Genomic DNA, 13,434 nt, shown 5'->3' with positions numbered 1-13,434 from the left:
GTTGACGCGAGGTGACGCAGATGGCGCAGAAGTCTCTCCTGCCCAACGTGAACCACCGCTTTCAGACTTTCTCTCTCGCAGAATATTCATGAAAATTTATTTTTTTTAACAAAAGCTTCTTCCTCATTGAAATTATTAAAACTTTTCTTCAGCAACATTTTTTATTTACTCGGCTGTTATCTTTTTTTACTCAGCGATTAACTTTATAATTAATTAGGATGTCGTTCTCTTGTTCAAGGCGATGGTGGCGATGTCTTGGCATTTCTTGAGCTCTCTCTTCATGTACGTCTCCATGAACATAAAGTCCATCAGGATTTCTTGAACCATTTCAGTCATGAGTGAGGGCCAGGCTTTCTCCAAGCGGTCCAGCTTCTCTAAAATGTCCACCCCAGCGTCAACAATGTCGTGCAACGTGGTCGGCTTCTCATTGGAATGTTTTGCAAGGGGGTGATTTGCTTGCTGTCCGTTCTGGAGTATGAATTAGAGATTATTTTGCGTTTTTTATGAACTGTGTACACAATTTTATGGTTGGTCAATTTGTCGTGATCTGACAAAATGTTTGTGTATTATGCATATGTAAGCACACATGTATGTACATGCGTATATCCCATGTTAATAAAATTAATAATTAGCGAGTCTTATGTACATGTTGAGTTTTGTCCATTAAAATTCAGCAAACACAAAGTATGTAAACCCCTTCTGTGATGGAAGCTTTATGAATAAATAATAGTTCACTGTACGAACATCACCGTATCTACCATGTCATTTCCCTTTTTCCTGTCTGTCTGTCTGTCATATGCTATTTATTATAACATACAATTTATAATGGGAGCAGCAGAATTTGTTGAAGACACTTTACCAAATAATAATCGCTCTCATCATTCTCACGCCCTGATCTCCTGACCTGAAATTGCGTGTGTCACCTTCTGACACATTTTTAAACGAGATAAATGCTCAGTCCTGTTAATGCATGCCTGCCTCTCTCTTTTTCTCTCTCGTTCTCTCCTCATGTAAATAAATGAAGCCATTTCCATCCTTATCCATACACAGCGGAAGAATGATAACTCAGCGTCAGCAGTTCTTTCCTATCTCTCCTCTCATCGCCCCCATCCTCATCATATGGAAAGCAACTATATAAAAGTCATCTAGTTGTAAGTAGCACGAGAGTGAAGTTGAATGATACAAATTTAGAGATGAAATACACAGTCAAAACAATGGGCTGTCCAGGTCACCCGATCCATTATCATTAAGACTGGATGAACAACCAAGAACATTGTGCTTAATGAAGACATGCATACTTCATGCGAGTAAAATTAAAGAAAAGTGGGAAATAAGGACATGATGATAATGGGTCAAGTAAAGTAGTCATCTCAATTGGTTATAATTTAGTTGCATAATGCTCACAGTGGTGTTCGGTGCTGTGGAATGCTGTTGGGGACAATAGACCAAAGCCTCCTTTCCTATGACATCTAGCAGAACGGGGTCGTCATCCCAGGATGTGCAAATGGATGATGATGGCGGTGGCTGGTCGAAGGGTGGGAGTGGAGAACTCGTCCTTCCATTTCCGCCTGGTTTCCCAGTTTTTGTTTTCCCTTCAAAAAAGAAAGCAAAATCTGCAGTTTCTTTGTTGTTGTATGCATATTACTGCAATCTACCATCGTATTACTCGCATCATTTATTTTACATTACATACATGGAGGGTAATTATCTAATCTAAGCATACTTGCATTTAGTACCTGACTCGTCCGAAGAGGAGGATGGCGAACAACAGCAGAAACAATGAAGCATGTGAAGCCGTTTCGCCAACGGCGTCACTACAACAATAAATAAATAATATTTCATTGTCCTCGTATCATCGTGAATTTAGGTGACCATTATTTTACGTACAAGCCGTTTGTGGGAGGCAAGATAGTGCAAGAAAGCCCAATGACTCGAACTTGGAAGACGCCGTTTGCCCTCCCCGGTAGTCGGACGACACCTTAAGAAAAGCATTAAAACTTGTTGAGAATGGCGCAACTGCAAAAGTTTTCAGTTTCCAAAGTATAAGTAGCGCGTAACAGAAATGACCATATTTTGGTTGTGTAAGTAATGCTCAACTTTCTCCTTGTTCTTATTCCAGATCTAGCTGAAAGAACAGCAGATGCTGGGTGGACTGCTGGTTAGGTATGTGAGAGTAGTAAAAGTGTCAGAAGGAGAAAGTCAGACAGAAGAGCAGCCGCCACCACCACCAGCACGAGCACTAACAACATCGCCTCTTGCCAACTCCCAAATGCCTCTTTTTACGGTTTGGAAAGTAAAAGTGAAAGCCAGAGAAAGTTTGCAACTTTCAAAATATAAAATCAGCGAACGATACAAGAATGAAAAATTCTAAAGGATGAGTGTGAATGGGAGAGAAAGTAATAATGAATCGGAAAATTTATGCCGTTTTTTTTGGAAGCGAGAGAGGAGGATTAGCTGCGAACCTCCTTTTCTCCGTTGACGTTGAGAAGACCCCAGTGGGAAAGCCGGTAGGTTGCATAGCCAACCCAGGAGGTGTCCTGTGAAACCAAAGGGTTGCCTTCTTTAGCGATGTGCAGCGACGTCAACCCTTGAAGATCCGAGAGGGAATTCAGCTGGCTTAGTTTCTCTATGTTGTTGGCCCTAAGTTTCAAAATTTTTCAACAATTAAAATATTTCCAAACAAACTATTCCTATTAAAAACAGCACAAATTTTACAAGTACATAGATCATATATGTATGCATACTACATGGGTACTACTATCTTCTGCGTTTGAGCATGTAATTTGCAAAAGTGTTTTGTACTTATTAAATAACGGCTCATCTTGCTTACCGAAATTGGAAGTGTTCCAGTGATGGGTAAATTTGTCTTAGCTGTAACAGAGAATAAATAGGGGATCCGAAATCAGGAAAGGAAAGTGTCTATGTATGTAATGCCGTTGTTCTTGTCTCACCTTGCCAAAGAACGGAATGATGGTATCGTAGGAAATGTAGTGGAATTTGGCAGTTGTGACGGTACAAGTCACATTTCCAGAGAATCCCTGCAAATTAAACGAGTTTGAAATAGCAGGAGGAAGCTCAACGAAAGTCCAACATTTAGCAGAAATATATTCAACGTTACAAATATATGTACTTAATATCTGCAACCTGTTAATGTTACATTGAATATACAGTATAATATTGTTCAATCTAAATAAATTGATTCCTGGCCTTCTTCACACATCAAAGCAAGTAAAAAACATTGATTTCAACACTGATTACCTTTGTATGTATAATGCATAATCCTGACTAATCCTGACTATGTGATGCTTTCATCATCACACTGACAAAGATAAATTGCTCATGTACATTAACTGAAATGAAAGTGTCGGCAGTATTGTTGAATTGAAAAGCAGGTTCGAGTTTTGCTGATATAAAATGAGAGACACTGTTGTGACTGGGTTTCCTTTATTCGGTTGCGGTGCTGAGCAAAAAATTATTTACAAAAAAAAACACAAATAAGCAGTATCGACAAAAGTAGCCTGAATTTCTTTTCGATGCCCATCTGGATGAAAAGAGGACAGAAGAAAAAACACGCCTTGTTCACACACCCCCAAATGAAGCGAGGGGAAAGGGAATTCTGAGGAAAGATGATGATAAACTCGAAGGGGCATCAAAATCTACCAGGAAGCAAAGGTATGATTGAACGTAGTCTCGATTGAACGGTGTGAATGGATGATTTTGAGAGAGGAGGAGAAAACCAAAAATTTCTGCAAAACATTTTTTGCTCATCCCAAACAAATGGAAAGAAATGAAATAGGTCTTCTGTCAGTTTGGCAGACCATAAATGATGACCAGTCTTGTCAAAATTCAGGAATCCCAAAGGAACCATGCAACTTTCTCTTTTCTATACTCGTCATTCCTTACATAAATTTTTTTAACAGGGTTTGTTTGCTTGGTGTAACTGGTGTAAGGGTTTGTGGAATGCTTTTTGAGAAAAGTAGATGTGACGTAATGATAATATATGTGAAAAAGTGGCAAGTGTTTGGTAGGTTGAGAAATTGCTCACCGTCAACGTGTGTTTCATGGCTTGCCCATAAATACTCAAGATTTTCCCATCAATCTCTACGAGGTAGTCGGTCCCTTGCCTTTTCAAGGGAGTTGGTGAGAGATTACTAGCCCCGCTATTCTCCAAAGGGCATGTTCCCGTCAGCCCGGACCCCCCCACTGCTGACTCACATCTTCTCATCTGCCTGTTACCCCGCGTGTCACCACCCTGTCCAACGCGGCTGACCCCGCTGCTGCTCCCAACCGTCGTGCTGCTGATGGTTTGACTTGAAGAAGACAAAGTGCCCAGTGTCCCACTTTTTGCCCGAGGAGTCGTAGCGATGCAAGAGGAAGATTGGGCTCGAGACGGTCTATCCCGCAAAACCTGCGTACAAATAATTGTAACAATTTTATGGCCAAAATGACTACATAGTCATCTATAAAATTATAGCGTCCGGAAAAACGTAAATATTCGAACATGGATTCAATTAGTTCAATATATTACTTTTGTACTAAGCTCGGACTTTTGTACAGGTTGAGGTTGAACCAGTAATGTATAGAAATAAGACAAAATTATTTAGTCAAAATTTGCTATTGTATGTAGGACACGAGGAAATGAGTTATAGGGAGATGGGACATGTATTTCTACCAATGTTGGCAGTTTTAGTCTACACGAACAATGTGCATATACGTTTTCATAGCATTAGTATATTACTTTGAGTTTTTGAGAAGACCTGGTCCGTGGATTTAGCTGTTTCCGTGCAAATCCCAGTTTCATGTCAGAAGTGGTTGTCGCAATCGTCGTGGTAGATCCCGTCGTCGCAGTGGTATTGCTGCACGTGTCATCATCATCAACGTCGTAATGTTCGTCGTCATCCGACCCAGCTCCTCGACTCGATGATAGCAATCTCCCGTCAAAACTAGCACTCCTAAGTTTAAGTTTCCTCAGGTTTGGTTTGTTATCATTATGAGCATTTCCACTACAGTTATCTACGGCTGAATTTTGCGTAGATATATTTGCATTTGTGGAAGGGCTGCTGGTGGGCAAGGGGCTATCAGAAGGGACAGAAGGGAACTCCAAAATATTTGCAGATACTGAAAGTGACGACAAAGTTGATTCTTGTGTAGCACTAGTACCAGTCGGATTGTTATTTATTATGCAAGTTTCCTTCTCCTCATTGATTCTTTGTTGGTCTAAAGTCTCAAAAGTGAAAGTGGGACAAGTGGTTTCCTCTCTTGCACCACAATTTGAGAAGTTGGGAAGACATGTGGGGAAACTTTCACTCCTCGACATATTTCCCAGAGTGACATCCTCCTTTAGCAGAGTCCTGATCATAATTTCACTTTCATTGCTTCGGATTATCTTATCCTGATCGGATGCAGGAGAAATTAATGTGAGTTGATTTGACTGAAAAGTATTATATTGCAAATCTTTGACACTTGGGGAAAGAGGAGACTCAGGTGAAACGGCTTCATCGTTATTTGATAATTTACTATTATTGTCGTTATCATTATTGGCATAGGTAATTGTTACATCATCAATCGTGCGGTGGGGCACAAAAATTTCAGAAATCGCTTCTTTGTTGTTGAGCACCGAATTTATCGAGTCACCAAACATCATTGGTGTATTATTTGTGGGAAGGTATGCCCTCGGAGAAAGCACGTCTGGTAAACTGTTCATGGTCGTAAAATCATAGAATATTTGGTTAGAGGTAATAATTGTCTCGTCCACGGGACAAAGGTCGTCTCGTAGCAAAGGTCTTACCACCGCTATTCTATTACTATTACTGATTTCAGCATTTTCACTCCCCTTGTAGGTTTTGGGAATAGCTGCGACACTTGACTCTGACGCAATGGATTTTGAGCACAACTGCTGAGAAACGTTTTTTGTGAGTCTACTTGAATCATCGTCATCTTCAGCAGCACCTGTCAAACAGAAGATGAAGAGTGTCACAGAATCCGACTTTATCATTAACTACGCAGCAAACCCAACATACTCCATATACACACACTTAAGTATTTCTTTAATCATATAAAAAAGTGACCTCGATACTGCCACAGCATACCAAATGTTTGCGTTAGCGTCCTCTTCCTCTTCCGCGGATGATATCCGTCAAGTGGAGATTGAGCACTTTCCTCTTCTTTTATGATGTTTGTTGTTATTGAGGAATCCATTTGGGGGCTGTGATCATCGTCATCGTGGTCTGCTGCTTGTGATGATAATAATAACTGGGTCTCCTTCTGCTGACTCGTTTGACTGGCAACACCAATTTCTCCTCGATTTTCGACATGAAACCAATGTTGGTGGTAGTTGTCGGTATGGGATTCATGAAGGTCTACTTCCCATTGCTCCTGTTTCTGTACTTGTTTCGAGGAAACTAAGCTATTAGAATTGGAATTGGTATTGACATAATCCATCGGATTTGGTGGTGGTCTGAGGTCATTAATCATCGAAGGAACCGAAGGTGGACAAGAATCCTCTTCTGGCTGTGGCATCCGTTTTATATTTCTTCCTCCATGGCCGCCTTCTCCCGAGTTGACCGATATGGGTTGATGTTGATCTAAATCCGAATCCGACTGAGCAAAATTAAGCTTCACATCTCCAGCAGTACCACCACCAGCCGGGTACTCGAGAACCAACTGCTTCATCATGGATTTGGATTCTTTGGACGAGTTTCCTCTGGACAAAGTTTCTGATCTGGATTCCCATCTAAAGTGTGAGTTTAAGTCGTCGTCAATTTCAGACCTGACCGGGTCGCCAGTGCCAATTTTTCCCAAAGTTCCTTTTTCATTTGCCCCGGACAGGAATGGAGATGAAGGATTTGTTGGTTTGGAATTGGTGTTTTTCACAAAGTTTTTTCTTACTGATTCCCATCGCCTCCTTGCCTGGTAGATGGTTTGCTCCCTTGAGCCGACTTTGGGGGACGTTGTCGTAGGACAAAGTCTGGACGACGCTTCTCTCCGTCGGTCTTCCTCCTCAACCAACTTTCTCTTATACCACTGCCTTGCTTCGACTCGCATCGCTTCAGTCATCTCGACATGGTCCAGCGTGGTCAGCCAAGGGAGCATGGACAGAACTTGGTGCCTGCAGTCCGAGGTTGAACTTAATGGATTTGACTCTAGGAGAAGTTCTTGCAACAAGGATAATTTCCTCAGGGGAAGCAGGCTTGCGAAACTAAAGTTTGGAAATGGCATTTAAATATCATTATTATTATATTATCTAAATATTATCCGTAAGGCATTATCGCACACTTAAACTTACATTAACCTGTACTACGGAAAAATAACTATTTATGACAGATTAGAGTCCGAAGTCATCATTTTCAACTACAGCAGGAACAAAAAGTAATTTTTCCGCATTGTTGAATTTGATGTTTTTTTTTAGTTTAGGCAATACTAATATTCTCGAACATGTGCAAGCTACGCACATATAAAGTTTTTATGTTAAAGGAAAAAACAGGATAACAAATACATACGTATGTGTACATCTTGTGCATGCACGAACCTATATACACATGTCGAACAAACTCGTTCCTATACTTATTAGCAAGCACATACTGCAGTAGACTTTCATGGGTCGAGTGAAAGTAAGTGAAATCGTTATTTTTGCTCTATTTCCTCCAGTCTTCATCCATTCATCCACGTAATATGATTTTGATTGCATCATGCGACCAAAATTGGGACAAATTGTCCATCAAAATCAAATATCAACTGTTTCTGCCAACCAACAAACCTCAAGGAAAGGCTCTTTGATCACCAAGAGAAAGCATATGCCGACTACCTACGTAACCACGAGTATAACATGGCGCACCGACAATCACCGCAAGATTTCAAGCAGAATTAAGTGAAAAAGTGTACGATTGTAGAGGTGACCACCACTCACCTTTGTAAATCGTTGTTGGCTAGTAGTAGTTTTTTAAGGTGTGGAGCTTTTACCAGCCCGTCCAAGTTCCGAATTCGGTTTCGTTTGAGGTTAAGCTCTGTGAGTGTGTTTATGCCATTCGGCCCAAGGTTGCGGATACTTCTGAGTATGTTCCCTGCCAGGTTGAGTACCTGCAGGACACGAGTTATAAAATTATAGTCAGGTTCAAATTCGAAGCTGCACAAACTGGCCAATAAAGTTACAATTACACGAAGGGAGGACAGGACACCCAAATTATCCACATAACGCAATTGATTCCCATGAAGGTCCAGGATTTCTAAACGAGAGCAAAACATTGAAGGAGAAAAACCGACAGTATTTTCATATCAATAGCGTTATTATTTTTAGCGCTACCAACAAACGGCACATGCATGCTTACCTAACCGTTTCAAGCCTTCAAGACCCTCAATGCGACGGATCCTGTTAAACAATCGCGTCAAAAGTATCACTGCCTTGCAAATTATGCTTCTGACTGCTTCCTTTATGCATCTGTCTCAATTAATGTTTCCAACTTGTCCTTATTGATTAATAGGAGTCTCATTTTACCCCAAGTTCATTGAAATACATAAAATCATCCATTTGTTTCGCATATTTTATGGACCAACTGTGAAAGGGGAAAACTCTTCCTCAGTTACACAAGCAAGTTCTTCAAATGACCCGTATCGACAAGGGTGTCAAGAATTCGTTCGTTAAATGATTAAGCATTAATTGATATACAAGGTCGAATAAAGCATCATCGACATATTTGAGACTGGAAAAGAGTTTTATAAGATTCGCAACGATGTGAACAACAAAGATTTATAGTACCACTATATACATAGAAATAAGATAAAAGCTATACAGACATGTATATGTTGACATATATGAGATATGATGGTTGCTTATGAAGATAAGAAATTTACTGCGTACGACGCTTTCACTTAAGTCAAGGGTATAAAGGAAGTGGCATATTTTATCGTTCCTTGGTCCATTGTAGAATGCAACTCTCAGCAAAAAAAACGACTCATCTTGTATTTTGCACGATGAAAATAAAGTGAACCTCCGATATATGCACGTGCGAACACGAGACGACAGCTACAGCAATAGAGAGAATGTGGCAAAGTCGCTGTTGAACGAACCTGTTCTTGCCGAGAAGGAGAACTCTCAATGAAGTGAATCCCAAGAGGCCAAGTGAGATTCTTTCGATGCGATTGTCATACAGGTCGAGGACGACCAGGTGGCTCAGGTGCGACGGGGTGTTCTCAAGATATTTGATGAGGTTGCGTTGCAATGACAAAAGTTTAAGGTTTGGCCCTTCGCCCCCTCCGATGGCTGGAAACACCTTCAACCCCAGCCCGTCCATTCGGATGGATTCTGGACTCTGTTCTCGCTCTTCCTTTGTTCGGATCACCTAAAAATCGCAGCATTTCGCATTTTATATGATACTGTATATGCATGTAGTTTGATGTAGTGCATATTTATGTACTTGTGTTTATATGCGCATATACATATTGTGGGTGCGGGGTTTTGGTTTTGCTAATTAAAAACCTTGCAGTATAACCAAATTAATGAGAATCGAAAGGAAAACGCAACTCATGCAATAGTAATGCTCAGCCTTTTTCACGGAACACTAACCTGAACCCTCTCATTCAATTTGGTGGATAAGGAAGCCATGGACTTTGTCAAGTTAACGGGGTCACTCAGCACTTTCCAATTTGACTGTCCAGTTCCAGACATGAGCCGTATTCCTGAAGAAGAAGACGTCGGAGGAGGGCCATTGAGGCCTGATTGTTGTTGTTGTTGTCCGTGTCCCTTCTCGGCCAGAAAAATATCTTCATTTTCTGTCTCGTTTCTTTGTGAATTCGTATTCGCAACCTTTCCTTTCGCAGTGGAGAGGAAAACCAATCCTCGTTTCGTTGTGATTGGTGTATTCGATATTGTGGAGTTGGTGTTGAGCCGCTTTCGAAATCCGGTTTCGGCTTTCGCAGTTTTATTTCGTTTTGGTTTATATTTCTTATTGTCAATATTATTAGATGAGGAGGAAGAGAACGGAGTAGTGGCAGCTGGCGAATTCCCTTCCCCTGTTGTAAACAAGATGGATTTAGATCTCTCTCCTGATGCATTTCGATGAGCTCTGTCTCAACTTATAAATTCTAAGCAAAGCCCTTTTCACGGAAGAGAAAGCGAATCCGATTTTGTCGACTTTCCTCCTTTGCCTACTCCTCCGATGCTCCTGCTTCTTGCCAGCACCGTCCTTCCACTTTCCTTCACTTTCCTTCCTCTGCTGGTTTTTGCAATATATTATCTCTCGCTCTTTCTCTCTACCCATGTAGATCTCAAATTATATTATGTTACAACAAGGGGCTCAGAGCCGGAATAATGGAAGGAGGCGCATTGTTTTGGAAGGAAAAGCTCTATGAAAATGGGGACAGCTTACACAGCTTATTCAAGATGTTGCACTTGGTTCCTTTAAAATGACCAAACACATGCCGCCGTCACTAAGCAGAATCTACATCATGGATTGAATTGCATGCATATTGCGGTCCTACATAATTTTCATACTTTGTAATGCATGCGTATTGTGAACACTTTATTTCGGATTCCACTTGTACATATGTGATGCTCGGCAATTGTTCCTTTTGAAATATTTTCTACTGCGCCAAATACATTGCAACAGTAAATAAACATACATTTGCAACAAAAGTTACTAAAAATGTGGTAGCTTGACGTGAAAATATGTACCTATTGCAGCATGACTGCTATGTGATGAATTTGCTGAGCTTGGAAGAATCAGGCTGCTCGAAGAATATGGTTTCCGCAACTTTTTAGCAATGTGACTTGGTTTGGGTACTTTGTACAGAGGAGCTTGTCGGTCGTGAAAATGTTCTTCTGAAGTAATCCATCCATCTCGGTCTCCGCCAGCAGAGTCAGACGACGGATATGTCGTTTTTGTGAGTACTATTTTAGGGTTGTTCCTTTCCATCCTTGTTGTTGCAAATTTCTCATCCTGAGTAAAAAAAATGCAAGATTTTCAGCAACATAATCGAATGGCAACATCTTATTTGGAAATTTATAACAGAGTGGGAGAAATGGTTTGAATTATACAATGGAGAAAGCATTAAAGCATTAAAATAAAGTGTCGTTAATGAAGTTTTAGGAGGAAAACAAAGGGTACATGTGTATCCTGCATCCAATGATGTTATCCATTTCCTCTGGTCTATTGTCTTGCTCCTTTTCGGGTCATAAAAGTGTTAATGAGGGAGAAGTTTGTAGTGGTGGTGGGGAGCATAAAAATTAGAGTGGTTTTGAAATTAGATGGAGCATAATAATATAGTTTATTGGCTAACAAGGTGGCTGTTTTGTGAGTCATCCATATGCCTCTGCGTCTGCCTGCCTTGAGGTGGACCTAAATACACGACTAGATATTTCTCATTCACTCACCCAAAGTAATTCCTTCCCAGTTGAAAAGCTTCCAAAAAGTTTATTGCCACCGTAGCTGGCATTGGGAGGAATAGTTGGCGTTACTACAACCTCATTATCACCATCATTATTGCCTCCGGTGAACGGAAAACTGATTAAAGTGAGCGGATGCTTGGGTCTTGGTTGCGAGTAGTGTGAAAATTGAGGTTTTGACAAAATATTGGAGATATTGCTGGATTCCAAGGTAGAAGAACGTTTCGGATTTATTATTTCTGAAAAGGATGTTTTTGTCGGAGCTAGAAGAGCAGTCCGGCTTGTGGCACTGCTGTCAAAGGAACCACTAATAATAACGATATTGTTTTGTGGCTGAGATGATGAGGAGACATCTTTATCAATATCAGACAAATTGGTGTTAGGGTTTCCTCTACTTATTTGTATAGCACTTCCTAATCTACTCCCTTTCATCCTACTTTCACCACCACTTTGTTCTCCAAATTGAATTAGTTGCACTAAACTAATCCAGTGAACAAGACGGAAGAAATCCGGAATGCCTTACAGAACTTCTCCTTCAGCTCAACCCTGTCTTTGTGCAACAACGAATGCATCTCTCATAGTCTGATATGTATGCTGGCTGGCTGTGTAAATATTTTACTTGGAAGTATGAAATGTTTTATGCAAGTTAAATACAATTAACACTGAGGAGACCGGTGGTCTGAATAATACTGATTCTTGGTCTGGGAGCAACTGATTATTATTATTCCCTTATGAGCCAAAAACCATGCCTGTCTTAGAGTTTAGTCAATAAATGTGTGCACTTTTGAGGCTGAAATAAGTGAGGTCGGGAAATGTACATAAGTTTGTTGGTTCAATGTACGGTCGGCGTCGGTGCTTTCAGTGAGAACGACAAGAAAGGAATTGTCACTTGCGTGTATGCATTGTAAAAGATGTGTGCGTAAATACGTACCTCGCTCGACTTGGTTCCGTTTTCTTTGACTCCCTTGGTGTTCTGTAGGACAGGTTATTCGATGGAACATAGATTCCATGGTTGGTGGGGGACGACTTTCACTTCTCAGACAGTCAATAAGCCTTTCCTTATAAAGTCATCAGCAATCTTTCTTCTGTGCAAAATAACAAGCAAGTACTTCCGATGCCCATAAGCTACAATATGAGTTAGTTGTTTTCATCTATTCAGCTCATTGCACATATTTATATTACAATATACGAGGATTTCCTTATGCTGGTACATATATAATGTTATAATGATGCTTGTTAGCATTATCGATGAAACAAATTAAAGATTAATTAAATTACAGACTGATCATTAATTAATAAATAGAGCATACATGTGTATGTAGTAGTATATGTTTAGCCTCTTGATCCAACTTAGGATACCTAACTTAATTTTTTATTATTTCGAGTATATGCAAGATTATTAGATTTGTGACAACGCAGCATTGTTGAAAAAATTATCCACGTACGTATGCAAATATGTTTGTACATATACAGACGTATATGTTGTTGCATTGTAAGAATATTGAGGGTGAGGTCGACTTGACAAATAAAAATCGGTAGTACTATCGTGATGAGACATATACATGTGAACAGTTCTGTTTGATGGAAGTTTTCAAACTATAAAATGAGCAGCGATTTCATCTTTACTGTTATTAAATTACTTTGTGATTTCGAGATTATAATTAATCACGATAAATAAATACATAAATTCAAAGGTCATACATTTTGGATGAGATACATATTCAAGTATTAATGTTTATTTAAATGTCTCGGTATTTCAATGAAGTGATACGTGAATCTCTCTTTACTTATTTATTTTAAACAACTGCACACATACATAAGTACTATAGTACATCGTACATATGTACTATGTAAAATTTAGTACATATGCAAAATAACACAATCTACTGTTAACTACGTGTAACATTAACTATGCAGAAAAACACGAGGGTATTAGTCTGCCATATTTTACACATATGTACAAGCAAAGTTGCAATTTCAACTCAAATTTCATAAGCTGGAAAGTCAAGGTCATTCAGCATATCATATGCACTTGACATTAACAACTTAAAAGGATG

General features: G+C 39.9%; 1 protein-coding gene across 4 annotated transcripts; it reads right to left on the bottom strand.

Annotated features, from left to right (window-relative positions):
* Positions 1-142: 142 nt before the first annotated feature.
* LOC110843635 lies at positions 143-12,555 on the bottom strand. 4 transcript variants are annotated; one of them, XM_035850477.1, is made up of 17 exons: positions 12,309-12,555; positions 10,667-10,931; positions 9,560-10,005; positions 9,064-9,335; positions 8,325-8,365; positions 8,155-8,222; positions 7,907-8,076; positions 6,090-7,198; positions 4,739-5,949; positions 4,046-4,408; positions 2,952-3,038; positions 2,831-2,871; positions 2,463-2,640; positions 1,888-1,978; positions 1,737-1,814; positions 1,405-1,592; positions 143-468 (listed from the first exon to the last, which is right to left on the bottom strand). In XM_035850477.1, the coding sequence occupies exons 2-17, from the start codon at positions 10,905-10,907 to the stop codon at positions 214-216; spliced, it is 4,839 nt and encodes a 1,612-aa protein (XP_035706370.1). In that variant the 5' UTR covers positions 10,908-10,931; positions 12,309-12,555; the 3' UTR covers positions 143-213. The 4 variants fall into 4 exon arrangements, 3 of the variants coding, with proteins under 3 accessions (XP_035706370.1, XP_035706364.1, XP_035706372.1); XM_035850471.1 differs by lacking the exon at positions 12,309-12,555 and adding an exon at positions 11,366-12,120; XR_004834517.1 differs by lacking the exons at positions 143-468; positions 1,888-1,978; positions 12,309-12,555 and adding an exon at positions 11,366-12,125 and having other exon boundaries at positions 1,573-1,592.
* Between the last annotated feature and the right edge of the window lie 879 nt (positions 12,556-13,434).

This window comes from Folsomia candida, unplaced genomic scaffold (genome assembly GCF_002217175.1).
Source record: "Folsomia candida strain VU population unplaced genomic scaffold, ASM221717v1 Fcan01_Sc001, whole genome shotgun sequence".
In the NCBI taxonomy this organism is placed as follows: Eukaryota; Metazoa; Arthropoda; class Collembola; order Entomobryomorpha; family Isotomidae; genus Folsomia; species Folsomia candida.
The sequence above is the reverse complement of the archived record's forward strand: the minus strand, read 5'-3'. Positions and strand labels throughout refer to the sequence as shown.